Consider the following 26,916-nt stretch of genomic DNA (forward strand, 5'->3'; position numbering starts at 1 on the left):
TTCCAAGCTTGGTAAACTTAACTTTCCTGGTGATTCTGTGAGCTATCAAATGTTTCAATAAGTAATATTTTTTTCTGCTTTAATCAGCCACAGTTGGTTTCTATTGCCTGTTTGCAACCAACTACTGCTTGCAGAACTCTAATGCAATGTCCAACAGATATCTCAATATGCAACACATCCAACAGAACTTAATCCCTCACAAACCTGCTGTTCTCCCAGTTTTTTCCATCTCAGTAAACAACCATTTATCCAATTGCTCAGGTCAAAAATCTAGGTCGTTATCCTTCATGTCTCCCTTTCCCCCTTATTCCTTTACAAGTAATCTATTAGCAAAGTCCATCAACTCTGTCTCTAAAACATATCCCCAACACACCCACTTCTCTCTATCGGTTACTACTGTCCTAGTCGAAACTACTGTTATCTCCTACCTGGACTGCAACAGACTCCTCACTGCTCCCCCTGCTTCTTCTCTTGCTGCCCCTACAATCTATTCTCCATACAAAAACCCAAAGTATTTTAAAAGTACAAAGCAGACCATGTCACTTTCCCACCTAAAACCTTCAATGGCTTTTCCCCCTGAACTTAACATAAAATCCAAGCTCCTTTCCCTGCCTTACAAAGGACTGACTACGTAATCTGCCTCTTGCCTGTGTTTCAGGTTTCATGTCATAAAACCCTTCTCCTATGTGGCAGCCACACTGGATTTTTTCCTGTTTCTTGAAGATGCAAAGCTCTGGAAGGTTTTCCCATTCATCTCAGCATGGATGGCTTCTCCCTTCAGGTTTCAGCTTAAATTCATTTGCTCAGAAAGGTCTTGCTTGATGACCCAACCTAAAGTATCTACTTAGTCATTCTTCATCATATCACACTAGTTTAATTCTCTGCACAGCACTTACTATCTGATATTTTTGAGAGCAGAAATCTTGGCTTCTCATTACAATATCCCTAGTAATTTACAAATCTGTGTGTTCTTATTGTTAGTAACTATATTCATTCACTTAGAGTATTTTTCAGGATTTTTACCATTATTAACAAAAAAAACATACATTACAGATAAGTAAACTTCTGTTGCCCAAAGTCACACAGGTAACTATGCTAGAGCTAGGATTCACACTGAAGACTGCTGACTCCACAGCCTGACCTCTGAAAATCTACCTCACCACCTACTCAAATCTTGATTTTCCATAAAGTCCCAACTCATGTTACAGCCCTCCAAAAAGCCTTCCCTATTTCACCTAAAATTATGTAGCACTGGTGGTATGTATCACACATCTATCAATTACCTCTGTTGTCACATCATTAGCTGTCATTTCATGTGACCTGATTATAACTTAAATGATCAGCAACACAGGTTGTCTCCTCAGTAAAAGACCCTCAAAGACGGTTCTGCCTTACTGATTGGTGTTAGTAGTTTAGTATTAACTAAGAGTGGCGAGCTCAGAGGCTAAAGAAATAGTATGAATCGGCTTATTCTTCCACCATTTCCCCATGGAAATTTTCCAATTGTGCCTTTAGTTGGGCTGTATAACCTCAGAAGCCACCAAATGTGTGAGATTTCTATACTCTTCTAGTTTCTGTAGATTTATTCTTTCCATTTGTGACCATCTCTGTTCTCCCCTGACCCTGCAATTACATACTTCTCAGTTTCTACTCCTTCATCCAAAATAACGGCTTCTCACTGGTGATTTCTTAGGTTAGAGGAGAGGTGGGCAAACTATGGCTTGCAGGCCTAATCCAACCTGCCACTTATTTTTATAAATAAAATATTAGAACACAACCATGCTCATTTGTTTTATGTATTATCTATAAGTGCTTTTGTACTATGATAGCAGAGTTCCATAATTGTGACAGAGAACATATGGCCAGCAAAGCCTAAAATCTTTACTATCGATGCCTTTACAGAAAACATTTGCCAAACCGTGACTTAGAAGAAGCAAAACTGAAACCTAGAGGAGGGAAGTGATTTGTTCTAGCTCTCACAACTGGTACGTGGCAGGGGCAGAACCAGTCTCACTCATCTACGTGCAGTTTAATTTCCAGATTCTGAAAGTCATGGTGCCACACAACATTTTTACTCCAGTACTTTGTAAGCTTCCTTGAGCGTGTAGTAGTCTTACATAAGCTAACAGACATTAGTTTAGCAGACTATAACTAATCTGAAGTACCCAATGGCACTACAGATTTTGGTAATCTGCTGGTGAAATCAGAGTTCCCCAGAACACTGGAAGTTTTGTTAAAGTTTTAAGAATAATGTACTCAAATAATACAAACCACCCGAATAAAAGCTTATTATCCCCAAGAGCCTTACCTTCAACAACATACACCTTAGTCAAAGGAAAGTCAATACTCTTTGCCATTACTTCAATTTCTTGTTTAAGCTTTCCCTCAGGCAGAGGTGTGAATTTGTCAAATAAAGGGGCAATATAATCAGCATAGATTGTGACAAGCACCTGAAAAGTAAATGTCAGAAGAATCTATGAATATGTTCTTAAAGAAAAACTACTCGTTATACAGATTCAATTACATTAAAACAGCTACTGTGTTTCCCTGAAAATAAGACCTAGCCGGACAATCAGCTCTAATGTGTCTTCTGGAGCAAAAATTAATATAAGACCTGGTATATATATTATATTATATCCAGTATTATATTATTATATATCATATTATATTATACCCGATCTTATATTAATTTTTGCTCCAAAAGACTCATTAGAGCTGATTGTCTGGTTAGGTCTTATTTTCGGGGAAACACAGTATGTGATCCCAGTCTTGAGAACAGGGACCTTATCTTATATGCTCTGATATTCCCAGCCCCAAATAGTACCAGATAGTAAGTGCTCAATCTATTTGATGAATTAAATCAAAATGAGCAGTCTACAGGTGGTAATATAGTTGAAAAGTCAAATGGTCCATTCAAGACTATCTTGAGGATTTCTGATACTTCATTAGCTCATAATAACTTGGAATTCTGCCTGTCAGAGTAATCATGATAGATGTGAAGTCACTGCTAAAAAGGAATTACTAGAGCTTGATTGTGTGCTGTTCTTTGGTTGGTCTGTTAAAATTAACTACCTGCAGTTCACAACTGTACACTTTGGTGGAAACATCACTTCCTTACGCATTTTTGGAGCATTTCCTCTGCTCTCTTTCTTCTCACTTCAATTTGTCATATGAGAGATATTTGTAAATTCAACTAGCCCCACTTTCTGATCTTGATCCCACCAGAGGGAAGTGAAGCAGTGAGCAGCATGGTAATTCATACTAAAACAAACCTCCTCATCAATGAAGAGATGATAGATAATATTTTCTGGAGGCTGTGAACAGACCACTTTGATTGTGTTGTAGTGTTTGTGCTGTGAAGCAGTTTAGAATATGGGAAAGAGAAGAGTAAAATAAGATATGAGGGAGGGAAAATGAGGGAGGTGAGAGAAAAAGGGAGGAAGAATAGAGAGGGAAGGCGAGGTGACAGTGGGGCAGTAAAGGAGAAGGGAAAGCAGGAAGAAGGGGGGAAAGGAACAGAGAAGAAGGGGTAAAGAAGGAAGAAAGGAAGAAGGGAAAGGCAGGGGAAGAAGGTGCAGAGGACAAAAGGTGTTTATGCTTTCTTCTTCTTGTCCCTCTTAAATATATTCTCTTCAAAACACCCATGATTTTTAGCAAATGGAATTTGGTCAAGTCATTAAATTATCAAACTTTGTTACCCATTCTGGTGGCAACTCACAAATGCATAGCCCAAAATTGCCCGACAACTGGATCATTAAAAGTAACTTAACAGGCGGCCAGATGGCTCAGTTGGTCTGAGCGTGAGCTCTGAACAACAGGGTTGCCAGTTCGATTCCCACAAGGGCCAGTGAGCTGCGCCCTCCACAACTAGATTGAAGATAATGAGCTGCCGCTGAGCTGCTGGAGGGGCAGCCAGATGGCTCAGTCAGTTAGAGCAAAAGATCTCAACAAGGTTGCTGGTTCAATTCCCGCATGGGATGGTAGGCTGCACTCCCTGCAACTAAAGACTGGAAACGGCAACTGGACTTCAAGCTGAGCTGCGCCCTCCACAACCAGATAGAAGGACAACAACTTGGAGCTGATGGGCCCTAGAGAAACACACTGTTCCCCAATATTCCCTCATAAAAAATTTTTTAAAAAAGTAACTTAACAACTAGCTCCTAGAATCTGTAAGAGTCAATATAAGAAGAAAATCAATGGTCAGAGTCAACCCCTATTTCTATACTCAAAAGCAGAAACCAAGTGGGGAGTTAGGAGCTCCTATTTATATTTCATCTGCTTCTAAAGAACTGTTTACATGCTAATGAAGATTAAATCACAGTTATTGCACCTAAGAACTTTTATAAAAGAAAATGAAAAAAAGATTTTACTCACCAGAGAAACAACTAATGTGAACAGCCAGGCATAAATAAAAAAATAGTCACCACCGATTTTAATAATGTAAAGTAGAAGCGAAGACACAGGCAATAAAATGCACTGGGTCACAATAAATTTTTTGATTGCGTCTTTCATGAAGAACCCCAAAGTCTGAAAAAAGAAAACATCATCACAAGAAACTGAGACACTGCTTTTTAAATAGCTAATAAATGAATACAAAGGAGACATTATTAAAGCAATTTTAAAAATTAAAAGGCAGTGAGACTATATTATTTGACTCTAGGTAGCCTAAGACAATAAGTAAATGTCTTGGATTTTACAGTTTAAAATAAACTCATTTAGGGGCTGGCCTGATGGCTCAGGCGGTTAGAGCTCCATGCTCCTAACTCCGAAGGTTGCCAGTTCGATTCCCACATGGGCCAGTGGGTCTCAACCACAAGGTTGCCAGTTTGATTCCTCGAGTCCCGCAAGGGATGGTGGGCTCTGCCCTCTGCAACTAAGACTGAACAAGGCACCTTGAGCTGAGCTACCGCTGAGCTACCAAATGGCTCAGTTGGTTGGAGCACAGGCTCTCAACCACAAGGTAGACGGTTTGACTCCCGCAAGGGATGGTGGGCTGCGCCCCCTGCAACTAGCAACAGCAACTGGACCTGGAGCTGAGCTGCGCCCTCCACAACTAAGACTGAAAGGACAACAACTTGACTTGGAAAAAAAGTCCCGTTCCCCTTCCCCAATAAAATCTAAAAAACTTAAAAAATAATAATAATAAAATAAAATAAACTCATTTAAATGTTATTAACTGCAAAGCACTCGACAGCAGTGCTAGGAGAGTTTATGGCAGGACTTTACGATCTTGATCGTATTTGCAGTTCCTGTTTTCTCAATTAGTTCATGCTCTAAAACAGCAAATTAGGTTTTAATTACTTCTAGCAGAGTACAAGAGCATAAAAGGTCTTCACATTTAAAAGAGAACATTTGCATACTCTATTATACCTGTTGATTGAAACCATGTTTTTCTTCTATCACAAAAGTATTATAAAGACTCCATGGCAAACCAGTCAATGCACTGAACAGTGTAGCCATCAGCAGAAACACCAAGGATTGAGTGATCTAAACACAAGAAGGAACAAAAAAATGGCAGTTTCTACAGTGTAATGTTAAGTCATTCTTGAATAAACCAACAAGTGATTGCTGAGTACTTAGTAGATCTCAGCAATATGCTTGATTCTATGGGTAACACATGGTCTGAAACATCATCTCTGCCCTCAAAGTTTACTTGCTAGCGGAGGAGGCAATTCCTCTTTTATTACGTAGGCACCGTATGAAAGTTACCTGAAGTCATATAGACAAAACAGTTAAAAGATTTGAAAATAGACATTTGTTCATCTGTAGTCTTCTCCCCCATTCTCCCTAGTTTATTAACATCCCCCATTCTCCCTAGTTTATTAACATATACCACTGCAGAGCAATCTTAATAATCAATATAAAAAACGATTATTCTGTTATCTTTAACAATTTTGGCTAACATACTAAAAACTCTCCTACTGGTAGGTCTAAATATATAGGATATGGAAAAAATAATAAAACTAATATTTATTTACTACACTGTAATTGAAAATATTAGAAATATTGAGAATTAGTTTTATTTCATTGTAAAACTTTAAGAGTAGTTTGAACAATGCCTGCCTTCTCACTGTGTAACTTGTCATACAGAAAGGGCATCTTTTCTCGGCCTTGGTGAACTGTCATACTCCTCTGAAAAGTTACATCAGCTTCTAACATTTTACCCTTTGAGCTTTCAATGTCACGAAGTATCTTCAAGAGGTCCTTGAACGTGAGAGTTTTTGCCAGTCACACTACTGCTGGGACATCGTCATCCTTTCCATCACAACCACTGTCCTCTTTTATATCAGTAAGGTGACCTACACTAAGCACTTCTGGCTGCATACGTAGCTCTGTCTAACGGTAGCAGGCTTAGCATTCCCAGGATCAGCTATTTCTTCTATGACGCCACATACATTAGACTCGAATTTGACTTCCTGCGTTATTTTTCATTTCTTTGCTCCACTTTGATGTTCACTGGCCAATTCCCTTTCAGTTATCCATCTTTGTAAAATGCAATGTGGATATTTAGCTGGGAGACCAGAAGGCAACACAATGCACACTCTGAATAACTGAATAACAGATGTGCAGTGACGGATCGCTGAAAGACTTTGAAAAAAGTGACATGGTTGGTCACTGAGGACCATGATCATTTATGTTTGCACGTGATTTGTGGACTGAAGAGCTAGCGGGCAAATTTGTACTTGATGCAATAACTAACATGATATACTATGGTAACTGAAATTTGAAGCATGTTATTTAGGGACTCATGTTATTGAACTAAACCATGGTAACTGAAATTTGTGTATACCAGAACCGTGCAAAGCAAGTTCCACTCAGCCATTAAAGAAAATAAAGATCTATATAAAACAGACAGGAAGCGATCTCTAAAACAAACTTAAATGCAAAAATAATGTCTCAGAAAATTATACAAAATATGTCCCATTAAGGTAAGGAGTATTTTTAATACGCATATGTATATAGATTATGTTCATTCATTCAATAAATATTTATGGACTACCTACTCTATGACTGGTATATTCTAGGCACTAGTGACACAGCAGTGAAGAAAACATATAAGGTCTCTGTCCCCTTAGAGCTTAAAATCGTCAGGAAGATACAAAGTAAATAAATAAACAAAATAACTGCAGATAGCAGTGAATGCCTTTATAAATAAAATAAGGTCATGTGCTTCACTGAAAAGTGACGGGGGCTCTATTTTAGATGGAGTGGTCAGGGAAGGCCTCTCTGAGAAAGTGATATTTAAGATGAGAACGGAATAAGGAGCCAGTCGTGATTATTATATGAAATCACCCTAAATCCTTTTTGAAACAATGCAGACTATGTATAATAAGTAAACTGCAATACCACATATGACAGGTCTGGAGACGGAGTCTGTGAAGATACAGAGACATCACAGGAAGAAGAGGTCTTAAAAAGAATTTGGCTGCTTTAGAAAAAGGTATACAGAAAAGGGGCATAGGATGAATTGAATTAAAGCCCAAGGTACCTATACATGTAGTAGAAATCCATCATTTCAAATAAGCAATGAGGAAGGAGGGACCAGACTTGGCGGTTTCTAAGGAAAAGTCAGGAAGCAGTGTCCCAGCACCCATCATGGTGGGAAGTCTCAGGTTCAAGGCTTTGCCCAGTAACTGCAGTTCCTGGAAGAGTGTGTAGTCGACTCAAGCAGTTTAATGGAGAGTCTAAAAGATACACACTCTGTCTTTGTTGAAGTATCTGCTAAGTGTGTGTGGCACAGAATATCTGATTAGTGTGGGTTCAACAATATTCATGCTTTCTCTTTCATTGCACAGAACAGTTCCCAAGAAACAGCTGCCTAACCAGAGACTCCAATACCGAGCTCCCTTGGAGCTGAGACTAAATGACTGGTTCACCAAGGACATGTGTATGCAAAGGTCAGGTATCACTTCAGAGCCAAGGGAGTTAAGAAGAGGGTACACATACCTCATACTCTGGTCCAAAGCCAGCATAGCCACAGAACCGACCAGAAAGTCTCCAGAGATAAGGGATTCCTCCAAAGAGAAGAATAAGCTATAAAACAAAGCATACTTTGGTCACATTTGAGCAGTACTAGAAACTATCATCAAAGGGCATGTTATAAAGAAAAAAGGACCTATCTTATTTAGGATAAAATATGCATTTAGATAAATACAAACCAATTGAGATTCTAAATTTAGACTGTGAAAACGTTTTTGCCTGTACGTTTTATATGGATGAATTGTATAGTATGTGAATTATTACATATAAAGCTCTTTAAAGGAAAAAAAACTTTTGCCAAAAGTCCGTAACAGAGGCTTTGTGAATCAGGAAGTAAGCTTAAAAAGGCTAAACAACTTGTCCAAAATCCCACAGCTAATAAGTGATAGGAACCAGCTTTTCCTTGAAAAGAAAACAGCCCACTCTAGTCAGGACAAAGTATCAGTGTCGGTCTGAGTGGAGAATCATGTCCACTTACCAAACTGGGGATAGAATGGGCTATCTGTGCCTTCTCTGGGTAAAGAAAAAAGGTGAGTCCTGAGGCCGCAGTCAGGGTTTCATAGCAATAGGCCCCTTCCTCGGCACACCCATTGTCTGGGGCAGATCAAGTGAACACAGATCTTGACCAAATCACCAGGACATTCAAATGAGAAAGCAGCTCTTAAAATCTGAGAAGAATATATGCTTAAGAAATATGATTTCCCACAACAGATACCACATATGTAGAACTCATTTTGTCAAAAGGAATCAATTTGTTTCTTTCTGTGGAGCTTCAGGAATACAATGATCAACCACACTGCTTGGCTAGAAGCACACTATTCCCACCAGTTCAGACGTGGTGGTTTGGGGCACCATGGTGGTTTGGTGCTTTGGGGGTTTGGGGCACTATAATGCAGTTCATGGGTAGCCTCCCAATCTATTTTCCATTTTCATGTATGTATCCATGAATAATACAGTGGTTTACGTGTTTCTTTAAGACTGTATATGACACCACATTGTACTTATCATTCTACAATCTGCTTTTTACACTCTACAATTTTGAAATCCATTCACAGTGAATTTTAACTTTATTCGGTATTACCTGCTTGTTCTCTAAAGTGTTTATACCAAATTACGCTCCCATCAGCAGTACCTGAGTGTTCTTGCTTCCTCACAATCTCACCCACACTGGGTGCTATCCATCTTTTAGAGTTTTACCAGTATGCTGGGTTAGTTAGCATGGGTCTCAAATATGATTCCTGGACAGCAGCGTCAACGTTACCTGAGAATGTGTTAGAAATGCAAATTCTCAGGCTGCACTCCAGAACAACTGACTCAGATACTGGAAGTGGAGCCCAGCAGTCTCCAGGTAAATCTGATGTACACCCAAGTTTGAAAACCACTGTTTTAATAAATTGTTTCTATAAAGGCTCCCTTTGCTCTATGCCCAGCTATTTCCGCTTTTCTATAACTAACTCAAACTTGGATGTAAATTCCGTTTTCCCAAGAGAAATGCTTTGGCATCACTATATGGTATAAGCTCCATTTGTTGATTTGGGATGGCATTTCTCATCCTATTTTCAATACTAATAAATTATGCAGAATTAGGGATTTATAATGCTTTTAGTAAAAGGCGGCAACACTTATTACTAAAAGTCCAGCTTTTAAATAAGTACCAAAGGTAGCTTTAATATGAAGTTTATGCATCTTTGCATTTGGCAACTGCTGTTGCAACCTTGTTTAGTATACTTTGGGGAATGGAAAACAAAGCACAGTGAACAATAAAGTTTTTCTGTGTTGATAATCTCACTGAGCATGCTCCCGGAGATGTCTTATGAGAACTAGTGATCTCAACAAAATAAGTCCAATGTCTTTACATATATTATTTCACTAAAGTCTTGAAAAGCAGGCAGGGCAGGAGCACAGTCATCTCTATTTTATAGATGAGGCAACTAAAACTCAGAAAACTTAAGGTAACTTGCACAAAGAAACACAATGAATAAGTAATTGCTATGTGTCGAGCACTCTACTAGTAAGTACTTCATTTACATTATCTTTCTCACTTAGTCCTTCCACAAACCATATGAAATATGGTTTAATACCTCTCTACTTCTCATCTTAAAGGGGAGAAAAATGGGGCTCAAAGAGGCTAAATCGCTCACTCAGAAACAAGCAGAAATTAAAGTAATAACAATTTGAACTTTTCTACTCTGTTCTGCTCTATTCCCAGCCATTCCATTTCTTAAGAGAGCTCTTTATTGACATCTATGAGGTATCAGGAAAGTCTGTCTCAGAGAGGCTGGACATTTTCTCTCTGGGTGTTTTGTCACATTTGTGTGAACAGTGGCACCTGTGGTCACATAAGGCTTCTGCTTATGTTCCCTCAGGTAAAAAATACTGAAGTAAAAAACAAAAAATCTAAATTAATTTTTGTACTTGGTGATGAAAGCATACAAAACTATTAATTTTAATCTACACAAAATGAAACTGTTTTCAAACAGAACAGGATTTCAAAGTAACACAAAATGTTTCTGATCTAATGGTAAATGTAGCTACTAATTCCCTAAGGATAAATTTAGCACATTCATGTTGCACTCCACGAATTTCAAGAATGGTATGTAATTTTAAAGACTCAGGAGAGCAAAGTTTGAAACCCAGCTCTCCCATTTATTAGTGTCACCTGGCTATTAAATGGGTAAGCCACTTAATTTCTCTGAGCCTTCGCTTTCTCACACATAAGAGAGAATAATAATGCCTATACTTTCTACCTCAGAGCACTGTTGTAAACATCAAACAAAACAATAAAGATAAAAACAATACATAAAGTGAAAATATAATTACTATGATGATGATTGTTTCCAGCTTTCGCCCATCATACTGCTTCCAGTGTGAGCCACAGCATATTACAAAGCTCTCGTTCTCTATACGTATCCTCCCTGCCTCTAGCACCACCTAGAACAAATTAAACCATTCCCATGGTCACTAACCTTAACAACCCAGCTATCACCCATGTTTTCTGGAATTATTTACTAACGACAACCAAGGAGACTGAAAATATTTTTCCTATCACTTTATAATGGCCCTGTCGGGGTAAGACAAAGAACTTCAAAGAACCAAATATCAATGAGGAAAGATGACAGTGTCTAAATTTACCAATTCTACTACCGTCTCTGAAGGCTGATTTCTTACTTAGGCCCTGTCCCAACCAGAAAAATGCTTCAGACAAGTTAACAAAAGTCAAATATAATCCACAACAATGCTGTCTTTCCTGGCTCGGTTGGAAGGCATCACATTTTAATACTAATCTTCAATATCTCAGTAACTAAACTTAGCTTGGACTAGTAAAGTTAAAAAATCAATACTGAAAAGACTAATTACTACTATCACTGTCTACCCCAAAAGCCAATGCAATTTTAGTTTTTAGATCATTTATTGATTTTTCTACAATAACAAGATTTAACTCTTTCAGAAGTTTTGCCATTTTCTATCATCGTGAGGAAAAGGGAGAGATCTCTAACAACTTGGTTCTAACCACACTAGTCTTACTATTACGTATTTGTCAAGGCAAATTTTGTGACTGGGTAAACAATTCTGTCATCATTGAACAAAGCTACCAACAGCCGGTTTCTTCTCATTAACTAATGAACCAAGGAAGATAGCCGATCTCAATTCTTTTCAATGTAGGAATACTTAGTACTTAGTACTTAGTGGTACTGGAGGATCTTAACCAGTTCTGGAGGAATAGTGATGACCGTCATGACCACGATGATAAACATAATACAAACCAACACTTATGGAGCACTTAGAATGGACAGGCACTGTCCTAAGCATCTTACATAGATTAACTCATTTAATCCTCTCAACAACACTGTGACTAAGGAACTATTATCACCATACAATTTGAACGGATGAGAAAACTGAGGCACAGAAGTGTTGAGGGACTTGCGGAGGTCACACAGAGTTGGTATGGTAGACCTGAGATTCAAACTCAAGCCAGCTGAGTTCAGAGTCAGCTCTTAACCTTTACCCCATGCATGTCCAATTGTTCCTGGGGGTGGCAGACCAAGAACTGGTTTTAGGGGATAGAAAAAAATCTTAACTCATTTTATGTATAAAGCACAGATATACATACAGTATAGAGACAGATATACAGTGTATCTGTGGTATTAAAATTTCATGGAAGGGAGATTAGGAAAAAATGTCTAAAAAGGTACATGGTCAGGGGTCTGGGGAAAGTATGAAAAAAAGATGGAGAAACATTGCTCTATTCTATAGAGCCTCTGTTCTTTTAGCATGGGGTTAAGACTGGCCCTGTTTTGCTAAGTAAAAATGATCTGTCACTCATTGTTTCATTCAATAAATATGAATTATATGCTTACTATATGCCAGGCATTAGGCATAAAATGATGAACAAGACTTTAAAGCATTTTCTTTAAGGAACTACCAGTCTGTCGACTAAACAAGCAAATTCGATACAACGTGGTAAGTACTCTGATAGGAACAATGATGGAATGCTGCATCATGCAGACTTGACGTTTCAAATGGTTTCTTAGAAGAGATTATGTCTCAGCTGGATCCTGATGGAAAAACAGGGATTAATTGGCCTCCAGTGAAGTTGAAGAGGGAGTGGAAGGGCACACCAGGCAAAGATACCAGCATGTGAAAAGACTCAAAGTCACAAGAAACCAAGTTGGGTATGAGATGGGAAATAAAGAAGGGGAAAGAATTGGGGAAGGAATCAAAAGATGAGGCTCAAGTAAGCAATGGCCAGGTCAAGAGAGACCTCATAAACCATGCCAAGAAATCTGGACTTCACCCTGAAGGAAACAGCGAGCCAGGGAAAGGTTTTATGTAGGAAAATGACATAATCAAAATTATTCTTCAGAATTCCTTTGGCTGCCATGTTGAAAGAGGTTGTAGGCATGTAAGGGCTGCTACAAGAACAACAACCTAAGGTTCTTTTTCACACCTGGCCTCAGGATGACTGTTACCATATTCGATAATTTTCAACTGACTAAACAGTTATGTTTCTACCTCTTTTGCTCCACACCCATTACTATCAATAACAAAGGTTAGGAAAGCATTCTGGGATTTGTAGATATGGTACCTTCTTTTGTGGCACAAAAAGGAAAACAAACATTACAAAGGATTAAACAATCTGACAGAATGTCTCATCAGAAAGTAAAGTACTCACAGTGCCTTCAATTTCTGAATAGAGTCCTGACCAGAAGCTGAAGGTACTTTTATCCAGCTGATAAAGTCGAGATTTCTCAAATGTTTCTGAATCCATGATCTGTCCTAACTCCAGTGGTACATGAGTTGTGGTTTTATATATCTGTCTCTGAAATATTTTGAAGAAAATACTTTAATGAAACAGTCAAACCCACTCATTATTTATTACAAGTCATTTGTGATTAAACATCGAATGGTTTACAACATTAACTTGTCACTTAAGCCTGTTGAATTTGCTTTATACATACAAATATACAAATATTGCATTTGATCAAGGACACTGTCTACCAAAACAACTGATGCAGGAAAGTAAAAGCAGAACAAGAGAATCTGAGGCTAGCAGACTAGGTAAAATTAAAAGTAGGATTGTCATCACACTTCAGTTTGCATATGTAAACCAGAATTGCAACATCACAAACAATACCACTCATTCCAGGTATAACATACATCCTATAATAAAGAAAAATTCATGGAGAGAAGAAGGAAGCAAATATGCTAACCATGAATATTAACAGATATTGTGGCTAATCATTAAATTTGGCCCTAGAAGGCAAATTAAGGGAAATTTGAGGAGTGACAGATAGAAACATATCAGATCTTTGAGAAAGATAAATTTTCTCATTATCCCAAATTCTAAAAGGTAATTTCTGCCCATGCAACATAATACAGGGAATAAATACCAAACAACATAATGGACACCATTTTCTGCAATAGTTTTATGACAAATGACTTCTCTATTGTTGTGCATCTTACCAAACCCTCAATAAAAGGCATTACATGAAAGCATAACTGAGTAAAGAAGACAATGCAGAAAAGTAGTGACTGTAACTCGTCTTATTATTAAAGTAAGACAGATAGATGTCCAAATACCCCACCCCCCAATTTAGACACTACATATTATGTTTACTTTATGAAAGTATCTTCTGCAGGCCTACAAAGAGCTATGTCTGAGGTTGCTGTGCTACACATCTTAACATCTGGACTAACAATTGGTCCAGGATACCCTGGACTAAAAGACGAGATCAAGATATAACCCAGACATTGACAAATATAAAAAAAAATTTTAATTTCAATTTAAAGATCCATGCAGAATGTAAACCGAGAGAAGAAACTTTCAGAGGAAAAAGACTGCAATGCTCAAGAAAAAGACTTCCAGCAGTTAAACAGAGGAAGGTCTTCATAACCATCACGGTTGACATAATTCAGAAACAACATGGAAGAACGTAAGGCGGTAAGAAATTGCAATAAAGCAATCAATTAAACTTAAAATCTATCTCATTTAAAAGGTCAGTTCTCTAATTCATCAAGATGTTGACTCTAGGGAACTCTTATTAAGTAACTTTCAATTTCTCCTTTACTGTTTTAATTGTTTAAGCAAAAATACTAAAACTGTTTTTAAGAAAAACAAGAAAATACTGCTCTTTGGGCAAAAATAACATACTGTATACTTTTTTTTTTTTTTTTAAGGAAAAAGAGTTCAGATGCTTGGAAGGATTGAGAAGTCTTTATTTTCAGAAAATGGTTTCCTCAGCCTGTGGTTGAGCATGATTACACAACTGTCATGGAGAAGTTGTCATCCTAAAATATAAACATCTTCCTTTTGAAGGCTTATCAGTCACTGCCCAAGATAAAGAAGGCAAGTCTGGGTCCGGAGATCGTCAGCTGTGGAGCAGGCACAGAGCTAAAGCCCGACAAGGCGGCAGCCCTGCTTTCCCTTTCACCAGGCCCTAACCGGCCTGGGTCCCACGATCACATTGCTGAAAACGTCCCTGAGGCACCAGAACCTCTCAAGGCCAATCCCGCCATCAGCCAAGTTAGGAGGCTCAGTAGGGACCCAGAGGGTCAAGGCTAGTGCTGGGTCCACAACATTCATCCAGGAACCTGGGGTCGAGACTGAGGCTCGCCTAAGCGCTGGCCAGGTGTCGGGGTTAGATGGGCCCTGTCTAGGCTCACCTGCCGCTGTGCTAGGAAGGTCTCCCAGAGGTACACTGTCCAGGAGAAGAGCAGCACGGCCCCAAAGATACGCTTCTCGGCCGGCATCTCCCACATCGGGTCCAGAGACGCCCACATCCCCATGGCCACCTGGTTTCGCCGGCTCCTTCAGCGTGCACCGGTGCCACACCAACACAGTCCCCTCAGAGCGTCCCGGCAGTGTCACAGCGATATCCGTCCCTTCCGAGAGCCCCTGCGTTGACACCCGCCTCCATCCCACCCACTCCACGCAGCCGGCAGTGTTACACAAACACTCTTCCCCGTGCCGACGGCCCCTAGGATCGCCTAAGTTTTTGCCGGAAAAAGACCAGCCCCACCTTCCTTACTTCCGGCCCGAAGAAGGCGGAAGTCCTGATGCCAAGTTCCGGCCTCCGCCCACCCCAGCTCCTGCGCGGGACCTGATCGCGCTGAGCTGCGTTGCACCAACATTGTTCCCTTCCCCCCCCACGCCAAGTTCCTGCGGAGGGTTCCGGCTTTTCTTCTGAGCCCAGCAGCGTGGCAGAGCACTCCGCTTTATGGCTTCCAGAGCCGCGTTTGCATCTTTTCGCTTCGGGGCTTGCCTGACTGGGCCGCGGCCTGTGCCTTACTTTCCCTGGCCAGGACAAGTCCACTGGTAGTTGGGACTGAGCGGGAACTGATGCAGAGTGGGCTGGGAAAAAAGCGAGCGGGACAGACTTCCCAGGCTCTGGAGACCATTACTCTAGCTAGTGTTATTCAAAGTGTGGTATGTTCATCTCTGGGATATTTTAAGACTAAAGGGATAGTTTAGAGCGAGACTAAGCATTATAAGAGGAGTATTTTGGCCTGTATCGGGGTGTTCTGAATTCAGGCGTGTTAAGAGTGGGCGGTAGTGATGAGATTTTCATTAAAGATCTTGCCTCTTCCACCGCAAGAGGGGCCGGAAGCGGCATTTTGCCTGAGAGAGTGCGCCCTGGAGCAAATCTGGCAAAGGGTAGCGTACGTTAGAAATACCTGAACTGAACGGGCCTTACTTGATCCAGGACCAAACTCGTATCAAAGCTCAGTGCCATGTCTGTCTGGGAATTCAGAAGTGAAAAGTGGTCACGCCTGTTAACACATCTGTTTGACTTGAAAAGTGAAATTTTTTTCTAACCGAGGATAAGTCTCACTTGGTTAATTGATTTGACAAAGACACTGGCGTTGCTAATTTACATAATTATTATTTACAATAAATCGAGCTGAATCTGCAGCTGCAACTAAAATATATTTACAGTGATATTGTAATGCTAAAGAAGTGTTGAAATTAACAGTATCTTGACTTTCCCAGCTTTCCCTAAATGCTTCTGAGAGTAATATAATTAAGTCACTTGAGAACATGACGGACTCTAATGACATGATAACAACTTCTTTTGCAAGTTACATTGTTTCCAGTTCTTTGCTTTGAGCAAAATTGTTGGACCTAATTGAACTATCAGCTAATGAACAGTATTTGATTTTTGGCGTATAACTCAGAAGGAAAACAAAGAATTGATTGACATTCCTATGACAAAACTGTTATTCCCATCTATTTATGAGTAAATCTTTCTTGGCACTATATCTACGAAAACAAAAAATTAATCTAGCGGTAAGAAATAGTCATTCAGACACATGAATTAATCTCACTGAGAGATGCATTTCCAGTAGAATTTTACCTTTTATGTTTATGTATTACCAAAATTTGTAATTGTATCATTTTGAGCAGATCATTAATTATAATGATTAGTCAATTCAAAGAATTCTAATACATAGGCCCATACAATTACAGGAATTTTTTTAAAAATTTTTTTTTTTTTTTTGGTTGAGAGCCCACTGGCTCATGTGGGAATCGAACCGGCAGCCTTTGGAGTTAGGAGCACGGAGCTCCAACCGCCTGCGCCACCCAGCCGGCTTTTAAAAATTTTAATACGTACAAATTTATCAATTTTATCGCAAGGGAGTGATCAATAAAAGGTTTTTAAAACATAAAAAGTATTACATTTGGATAACATTTTATCGGGAGTAGAATGTAAATGTATCGGGGAGTAGAATGTAAATGTAAATTAGAACAATGTTAAAAAGCTACAATGTAGAATTAACAAATGTTAAAAGCGTATTTGTGTAATTTTAAATGGATGATGATACTTATTCAATTGTTATGTAGATTTTGTTGGATACATTATAAAAGGTGATTTTACAATTTTATCTTAAATTGTCATTTACAATTTGCCAGAATTTACATCTATTCCCAACTATTTAATGATGAAAACTTTTAGGTATCAACTTTAAAATATGATAGGATAAACACTTTTTCAGAATTCTCTCTCCCTTGGGCTATCATTGCTTTGCTTTCTTCAGTCTTTTCTTTTTCATCTGTCTGGGTCCATCCAGCCTGCTACAGTTAGTCCAAAGCCTCACAGAAGGTCCCCCCACCCACACTTTGACTAAGAGCACAGGTTCAGTTAAGCTGTGTGAGTGCCCATCACAGCTACACCACATATTAGCAAATCACTTAACCTCTCTGTGAATCCATTTCTCATCAGTAAAATGAGAATAATAGTATTTACCTACTCCTATTGTATCAAATGAGAAAAATCATGTAAATCCCTTAGCAATGTATCTGGCTTGCCCAATAAAGATTAGTTACTAGCTCTCGATACTTGGGAGAATCATACCAGCGTGTTGATCTGTCACCATGTGTCTGGAAAGATAGGGGAACAGGAAGCTGATATGAGGTTCCTAAAAGTCAAGACACATTCACTTATTCATTTGACAAATATTGAGTGTGTGCTAAGTACCAGACATTGTTCTAGGTCCTGGGGATGTACGAGTGGACCAGCCTCTTACTGTCTGACAGCGTACATTTTTAGTGGGCTGGGGTGGGTGGGGGGGTTGATAGATGATGCCATTATGCCCAGTCTCTTAAGAACTTAACTTTTACTCAAGAGTTAAAGAATAAGCCACTGGAAGATTTTGAGAATAGTAACATGATCTCTTTGACTATTGGGTAGAAAACAAAATGAATGGGGACCCAGATGGAAGAACGTAGTCCAGTTAGGAGGCTATTTCAAGAATCCAGGTGAGAGATGATGGTGGCTTGGGCTAGGGTGATAGTGGAGAGAGAAGTGAATTATGAAAAGGGAATAATCACTTGTTCCCCTTTGCAGATAGTGTTAATAGAGGGGCTTGTCTGTCTAAATGGGAGCCTCAAAATAGGCTACAATCAGGATTTTGCCAAAGGAGAGAGACTGAATTTGGAGGATAAGGATTCTTTTCCCTATAGTGGTGGTACAAGGTAGTTCATCTACCCCAACTAACCTGAATGATAAAATAACCCTCAAGCCCTTTCCCTATCTTGCCTTAATTCTCTGTTGCCAAACATCCAAGTTCCTTAATTGATGCCCTGAACATTAGTGCTCTGATGGCAAGAATCACCCCTACTGGGAATGAATACTTTGTATCAATTTCTTATGATTGTGGTGTGAATCACACATTCCTTCTGGGGAGCTGAGAGCCAGGAACAAGGTGACCCCATAAATTTCTACCACACTTTGCATCTAGTTCATTCTGTTTTCCACACAGACTACCAAATCGATGTTAATCCTGTTTAAAAACCTACCATGGTCCATTTCTACCAATGTGGTTTAACTTTTAAAGGCCATTCATCACCTGACATGAGTCTACTCTTGTAGTCCTGGGCACTCCTTCAGCAACATAGTTAACAAACTTCTCATCTACACTGTCAGATAATGCACGCTGTTGATAACTCCCATCTGTTCACTACATGATGAATTAAAGCTGATTTGAGGATGAAGTTACTGTGTTTTGCCCTAAAGCCAAAATCCTTCACTGTAGCTCTGGAAATAGCCAGTTCTTCAGCCACCCTGAAACTCTCCTTGTTCTCCAAGCAAGCTACCCTCTTCTTTATATGGCTCCACGATGATCCCACCAGCAGAAATACTTTTCATTTCACTGCCAACCTATGTAACCCTTTATGGGACAACTCAGTGTCACCTCTGCAAACCTTTCCTGGCCCCACCAACCTGCTTTTGCACTGAGTACACCATACAGTGAGGTGTCATTTTACTTTTAACACCACAACAGTGGACAAAAAAAAAACAAACCATGAACAAAATTACCCTTGGAAATCCCTTATGAAGATGCCACTTGGGAGACTGGTATATTGTCTCCTGTTGAACAGCATAGCCAATTTTTGTCCAGCACAACAAAAAATCACTTTATTGTAAAGATTTTGTTGGGTATCCGACGGACATGTGTCCTATTTGGGAGACCACCTCAGGGATACTGTGGATACCTGACCATGGCATTGTACACCAGAAGCTAAACAATAATGAATGCCAACTATAATTTTATATATATAATGTGATGGCTCGGTGTGAGGTCGGAGGGATAGTGGATGGGGGGAGGGGGATTCACAGTGTGAGGGATATAAATGATGAATGTCAGAGTATTACCTTGTCTTGTATGCCTGAAGCTAATAAATTAAAATAAAAAATAAAATAAAGAAAACAAGACCCTTAAAAAAAAAACAGAGAAAAAAAACCACAATAAATCACTTTATTTGCACACCAAATGAAATATTTCATTTAGGTGTCAGATAGTGTTTCAATGAATGTAATCATATTTGTGACAATGACACACACTAAGGCTTGTGGACCATCTATTATCTTCTCCCCAGTAGGCCATCTTTCTTGTAAGCATACACACTCAAATTGGGTGTAACGACAGGTAGGTGTCGTCTCCTTCCTTTTCTTCCCTCCCTGCCAAGCCGGGATTCACATAAGCAGAATTCCCCTAAGTTCGAGATGCTATGACACCACCATATTATAATTCCTTGTTCTGAAATTACCTGTCCGATCAGCCAAACAGTCCTCCTGAAGCACTCAAGACAGATTTCCAAGGATTATCACAATACTTAGCACAGAGGAAGTATCAGTAAAAGTTGGATAAAATGAAACATTCTTCTTTATATCTACCCCCACCCTTGCTTACCTCTGAGTAATTAATGCAGGGAGATTCCTGGGCCAAATGTTTACCTTTAGGCCAAAGACCAGCATCAGGGCCAGCCTAGCTCTCCAGGACAGTCCACAGCATCACCCCTAAACAGCATTTCCTTGCTCTTTTTATTATATCCAATTCAACCTTTTCAGCATGGAACTCAAGGCCATGTCCCTGACCACCCTCTCTTCCCCCCCCGCCCCATTTATGGATTCGTTTGGCTATCCTTTACCATATGGTCTCCAGCCTGCCAAGTGAGCACCACAAGCTCAGAGACATTTTTAACCCACTGTACCCCACATTGCCTCACCACACACACAAGTAGGGGGACCCTACTGAATAGAGAGCCAGTCCTTGCAGGGTAATTTCAATATAGGTCTCTATCTTTATTGATACATCACTGCACATGAGGGAAAAAATGCTTTTCTGGAAAAGATTGGAGTCCATCACATCTCAGATGTGGAAGTGAATCCAGATGTGGGCAAGGGACTCTGGCAGTCAGAGCAGCTGCAGTAGGGCTCAGAGGAACAATCCCTCTTCGTGGCAGGTTTTTTGGAAATCATCATCCCCTCCAGGTCCTTCACTTTGTTTTCCACTGTCTGAAGTTTTTTCAAAATTTTCTCTTGCAGACCCAAAGACAGGAGCAAATTTTTGTTGTCTTCAAGTAGGAGACTTCCTTCTGGGTTGACCATCAAAGCCTGAAAAAAATCTGAGCCCTTCTTGTAAAGTTGGTAGAGTGTGATTATAAACAACAATATTTTCTGAAATAAAACAACAGAAGTTGAATGTTACTTGCTTATTCATGTAAAATGTCAGCTTACTACAAATGCAAAACAAAACAAAAACCTAACAGTACAAATAATCCCTCATTCTTTTGCCAAGCCTTCTGTTTAACAAAACATCCTCACACCTATTTCATACTTGATCTTCACCACAAAATAGAGTGGTAGGCAGCTCAGGGATTATTATTTGCTTTGAATTAATAAAGATTATAATCACAGATACCATTTGCTGAAAGTTTGGTACACGCAGGGCTTTGTGCTAGGAGTTTCCTTGCCTAGGCATGACCTATTTCTGTAGAAAAAGCAGAACTGAATATCCATTTAGATACTTTCCAGTTTGGACCCTGTCATTGTCCAAGTTCATATACTTGGAAATGGTAGAGCCAGTACTGGAATAAAGGAATTCTAAAAAACTAGATTTCCTGGTCATGGGAAAAAAGTTTTTTTTTTTTTTAATGTACCAAGAAAGATTCCTGCCACAATAAGAAAAAACCAAACCAACCCAATCATCTTTTTTCCTTATTGTAATACTAGCACTGTTTATTGAATACTTATTATGTGCTAAGCTTTACCCATACAGTATCTCTTTGAACCCTCACAACAACCCTAAGGGAGACACTGTAAGCAAACCCATCTTACAGATAAGGAAGCTGGGGTGTAGAGACTAAGTGATTGCTCTCAGGTCACACAGCAAGTGGTGGCACCAAGACGTAAACCCCAGCAGTCGACTCCAGAGCCCTTACTTCTTACCATTCTGGTATATTACCTCTTTTTCTTGGCTGAAGTGTCCAGAGGACTGCGAATTCATCTTTGTAATTGAGCTAAATATTAACCATACAAGAGCAGAATCCAGAATTACAGATAAGAGTTTGGTTTTTTGCCTGATAGTCTATTAGCTAATTAAAACACAGGTATGTGAATATGTATACACACATATCCCTGTGGGGGATGATTTAGGTCAGTTAGATTATATTAAATGAGATTTTGGGGAAGAATTGAATTTACAATCCTAAAAGTTGGGTTCAAGCCTCAGCTTTTCCAATCTATGTCAAGTCGAGTAGGGGATAACCAAGTTCCCTCACCTACAGAATGGAGATAATCCCTGCCCTGCCTACCATGCAGGGTTTTGAGAAATTAAGAGAATGGCCTGGTAATAACTTCTCCGGAGAATAACTGGTTTCTCCATGTAAACCAGTCACTCTTTAAGAAAGTCCTTTTTAAATCATACCTCCTTCAATTTCCACCGAACCTCAATTTACCTCAGGTTCCTTGTTTGTCATATGAAAATAACTTATATCCATTTCATGGATTGTTAAGATTCTCAAACCATTTTGACCATATTGTAAATATAGCTATTATTATTGATTAAACAGAAGTATGTAAAGTCTTAAAATGTTTCTCATAATCCCAACCAATTATACTCTTATTACCCCAAAAGCCGCTATATATTTATAGAACCCTATCTTGTTAAAATAAGGAAAAAATAAAATGTCATGATGAGGAAATGAATATACATGCCTCCTAATCAGTTACAGAGCAACGAATGGCAGAGTAACAACAGATGGACCAAACCCAGGATCCCAGTTATACGTGGGGTGCCTGCTCTATAAGATACCCCATCGTGTCTGGCACATGGTTGATGAATAGCGATCAAATAAATTTGGGGGTAAGCTTGCCTTATCAGTTTATAAACTTGTTTTGATCTATTTTATCATAAGACAAGCCAAAGACCATTGTGAGAAAGAGCATTTTTATGCTCAAAACCTAATTGGTACAAGGTTTTAAGGTTACTTATTTTCAAACAACTGCAGAGACAAAGGTTCACCCTTCCTCATCTGCATGGTCTTAAAACTGGTTGGCAGGCATATGGGAGAGAACAAATTTTGAATAATAACTATTTAGATTTCTCCGTAACAAAAGAATATAACCTGCATTGACCGAACACTTCGTTTCCATAAGGTATATAGTCCTATTCCCAACAAAACAAAAAAGAAAGTCCGCAAGATAACTTGCACAGCCGAAGCAAAATTATCTAGTAGCCCCAAACTGGTTTGCTGAGGTGCTTTTGTCTTGCCCAGAAGAGTTGCTTGTAGCCAATTCCATATCGAATTCAGAGACTCATTATCTAGGATGTTGTCCCAGACAGAAGATGGTGAAAATGTTGACATTTTAATAAGACAGCAGCCTCAGGAACTACATGTGCAGAGACTTCATATCTGAGTTAAGGAGAGTGGCCTGGGTGGGAGGCCTGGCATTGGAGCCATTGTGAGCTGTGCTTTGTGATGTCACAGTTCCAAAGGTCAGCTTGCTTCCCACTCACTTAGTGAACCTTCTCACTCAAAACCAACTGGCCTGGGTTTTCAGTTCAGTCATATTGTTTTCTCTGATCTTTGGCAAGTCCTAGTTCTAGCACAACACACTGTCCAACAGAACTTTCTGCAAAGATGGGAATGTTCTATATCTGCCCTGTCCAATATGGTAGCCATTAAGTCACTTGAAAGGTGGATAGTGTGGCTGAGGATCTGAATTTTACATTTTATTTAATTTTAATGAAATTTAAGTAGCCCCAGGTGGCTAGTGGCTACCTTCCTGGACAGTGTAGATACAATGTCCAAAAACCCATGGAAATGGACAGCAATTATTTTCACACAACAAATGAGAAAATTGAGGCTATATGGAGATTTGTGGAGACAGGATTTCGAGGGGGCTTTACTAAAGAGTGAATAGTTTGCTTGGTAAATGTGGAGGGAGGTTATTTTGTAGCATTCCCTTTTTTCATATGTCACTACTGTTTAGAGATTGTGATCTTTGGGAAGGCTTTTAACATACTTGATCCTCATTTTGCTCATCTGTTTAGGGGGGAGTCCACCTCCTTCACAGGGTTTCTATTAGAAATAAATGGTCTTATTTTCTAAGCACTTTGTAAACAGTAGCATGTTGCACTGTAACATATGACATGTCATCAAATCAGTTATTTACTGAGTAGTACCCACCTACTCAACAAGGAGGTATGAAAATATAAAATGGTCTGTTCCCAAAAAGCTCACATGAAAAAATCTAGTTCACACACAAATATATAATCTAAATTGCAAGATCAGTTACAAAGACAGCAAGAATCCAAAAGAGGGTTTGCACCAGGAAGCACCATAAGGAAGGTGAAAAGGGGTCAGTTATGACAAATAATGTTTAGAAAATACTGTCTGATGCAATCTCAAGTTGTTCATTATGGTTGACTGAAAGAAGAGGAATAAGGAAGGCTCGTGGGAAGGAATAACTTTTGTTTTTTGCAGGAAGGGGAGCTATGATAAGTTGCTTGAGGTGTCAGAGACGCATCCACAAAACGGAGTCTAGAATGCTGCTGGAAATATAGCACTTATGTCAAGGCGAAAAGGTTTAGGAGTGACTGCTACTGATGTTAAACCGAGTCAGCCAGTGACTGACCGTCGCCGGAATCCTTTCTAGCAAGGACTGAAAGTGACTCAGGTTAAGTCCTAAAGTTTGACTCTAACAGGTTAAATATAGGTCAGAAACCATTCAAGAATGGTAACCAGAAACTTTTTGGAGAAAGACAGGGTTGTGACAACTGAATCATTATCTGACTCCCTACACTAGAGTAGATCCCTGTTACATGTACATGTAGAAGTACCTTCTACATGTACTTTAAAAGCACTTAACACAGCTGTAGCTATTTGTGCAATTTTTGGTTTAAAATCCATGTTCCCTGACTATTGTAAACTCAAGGAAGACAGGGACCATGCCCATTTTATTGACTACCATATCCCTAGTGCTTGGTACATAGCAGGCATTAAAATGTTTTTAAGTCAATGAGACATCCCCTAGTATTCCAAATATCTTTATAGCCTAAATTGTTTATTCATCAAGTGCCTATTACCATTTGTGTATTATTACGTTGGTGCACAATTGCAATTACTTAATTTTAATGAAATTTAAGTGGCCCCAGGTGGCTAGTGGCTACCTTCCTCGACAGTGTAGATACAAACTATGTCCAAAAATCCATGGAAATTTTGCAATTTTTAACCTTTTAAACCTTTAACACAAAAAAACCAAAAAACAAAAAAAAAAAACAACTGCAGTGATTTTTGTATCAACCCAATCCTTTGTACAGAAGCTTTATAGAGTAGCTGATATGAGGACAGGCCTTTGGGAATATAATAAAACTGGGTTCAAATTTTGGCTCTGCTATTCATTAACCTTGTTACCTTGAGCAAATTACTTAATCTGGGGCTCAATTCTTCATTTGTAAAGTGGGAGTAATTTTTACCTCGTAGAGCTGTAGAGAGAATGCAGTAATTTGTATAAAAGAACCATGCATGCTACACGTATAGATAAGGGCAACTATTATCTGTAGTGATGTTTATGACCCAATACATGGTTTTATAAATCTCAGTATAAGGTGTCTCTAAGAGAATCTAGGCCAATAAACCCGTTTGATTCCCCACTTAGACACCCCAACACCTCCAATGACCAAGAATTATCAGAGGAAGGCGTCTCAGCCCACCTTTACATGGTATCATCCATCCACCTATCCAGCCAGCAAGCCATCACTCTGTCACATGCACTCAGTGGCCTTCCACATCATGCCCTATTAGGACTTTCTGACTTACACACTGAAACTTATGACACATGTAACACTTACTTTCGAGCCTTTGATAGGTTCTTTGTTGCCTTTCAAACAAAACTCAAAATCTAGAACACTGTTACAAGGTACTCAAATACCTGGTTCTTGCTTACCTATTCAACCCTCTCCCCTTCAAGATTTTTATTAAAATATTGCTAAAATACAATATTGTTTCAGGTGTACATCAGTTATTCAACATTCCTTTTCCCATTCATTCTTTCAACTCTAGCTATACTAGACTTGTTAATGTCATTACCACATCAAGGTGTTGCACCACAAACACCTTTGCACACAAGTGGATTATCCTCTCTGGCTCTTACTGATTCCTCCGATTTCAGTTTAAACATTGCCTCAAGAAAACTTTTCTTGTTCTTTTTTTGGTTCCAATCAGTCAGAGCTTCTATTGCATTTTTAACTAGTTATTTTTAGTGTTTCATTTAATGTTTACCTTCCTTACTAGACTTTAAGCTCCATGATGCCGAAAACTTAAGTGTGTCGTGTTCAATCTTTTTATCCCCAGAAGCCAGCAGATGTTATGTGCTTTGTAAATATTTGGCTATGGCTTTCCTGTGCCTCCTTTCTCTTCTTTTCCAGGCTAAACATACCAAACACAGGTTGACAGGTTACATCTCCTGACTATGCTGGGTACCTTACTCAAAGTGGTTCAGACCTCCAAATGTAGTCTATCACAGCATCTATTCCTGCAGGTGTAGACCCAGCAGGTCAGAGTAGAGTGGGCCACTCTTTCTAGACTCACCTTTACATAACAGAAGCTTTGCCCCTGAATCAGCAGTACAAAGCTAGGAGGCATCACAGTCTACTGTGGGGGAGGGAGGTGGGGAAAAGGGGATTAAGCAACTTTTCTGACTTAGAAGATTCAAGAAAAATTGATCTTTTCCCAGGTTACATGTTATTCACAGAAACTATGCATCAGTTTTCCATCTCTTTCCTCACATGAGTAAAAGTCAATACTGGATGTATAACTGCAGTTGGAGCTGCATGAGAGGATAGGTTGGGAAAGGAATTCCTAGGGAGGCTAATTAAAACTTTCTTCTCCATCGTTCCCTACCCTTTCACATATGTGCTCATCAACATGGGGAGACACTAAAACAAGAGAATTCTGGGTTAAAAACAAGAATGAATGTGTCTGGCACTCTCTATCACTACCCATCATTTTAGACGGCAATCTTACATTGAAAAAGGCTTTGAAAGCAAAGTCAACGTTTCCAGGTCTGGGACAAATCCCAGAAACATCAATAAAAATAATAGTACAAAAAGCTACAAAAATAACCCTTTGACCTGTATTATCACATAGTC

General features: G+C 39.2%; 2 protein-coding genes across 3 annotated transcripts in view; both read right to left on the reverse strand.

The window, feature by feature from the left end:
• ZMPSTE24 (zinc metallopeptidase STE24) overlaps positions 1-15,518 on the reverse strand; it is a 33,256-nt gene extending 17,738 nt beyond the window's left edge. For both annotated transcript variants that reach the window (XM_081057655.1, XM_081057656.1), the window contains exons 1-6: positions 15,145-15,518; positions 13,154-13,300; positions 7,948-8,034; positions 5,371-5,487; positions 4,375-4,527; positions 2,309-2,450 (exon numbers count right to left, since the gene is read on the reverse strand). In XM_081057655.1, coding sequence (XP_080913781.1) covers positions 2,309-2,450; positions 4,375-4,527; positions 5,371-5,487; positions 7,948-8,034; positions 13,154-13,300; positions 15,145-15,267 — 769 coding nt within the window. In that variant the 5' untranslated portion in view covers positions 15,268-15,518. The remainder of the gene's footprint in view (positions 1-2,308; positions 2,451-4,374; positions 4,528-5,370; positions 5,488-7,947; positions 8,035-13,153; positions 13,301-15,144) is intronic.
• Positions 15,519-20,624: 5,106 nt separating this feature from the next.
• Positions 20,625-23,257, reverse strand: TMCO2 (transmembrane and coiled-coil domains 2; the record flags this gene model as incomplete). Its single annotated transcript, XM_081056931.1, has 2 exons — positions 22,889-23,257; positions 20,625-20,939 (listed from the first exon to the last, which is right to left on the reverse strand). The coding sequence occupies exons 1-2, from the start codon at positions 23,126-23,128 to the stop codon at positions 20,625-20,627; spliced, it is 555 nt and encodes a 184-aa protein (XP_080913057.1). The 5' UTR covers positions 23,129-23,257.
• Between the last annotated feature and the right edge of the window lie 3,659 nt (positions 23,258-26,916).

This window comes from Rhinolophus hipposideros, assembly GCF_964194185.1.
Source record: "Rhinolophus hipposideros genome assembly, chromosome: 8".
Lineage (NCBI taxonomy): Eukaryota > Metazoa > Chordata > Mammalia > Chiroptera > Rhinolophidae > Rhinolophus > Rhinolophus hipposideros.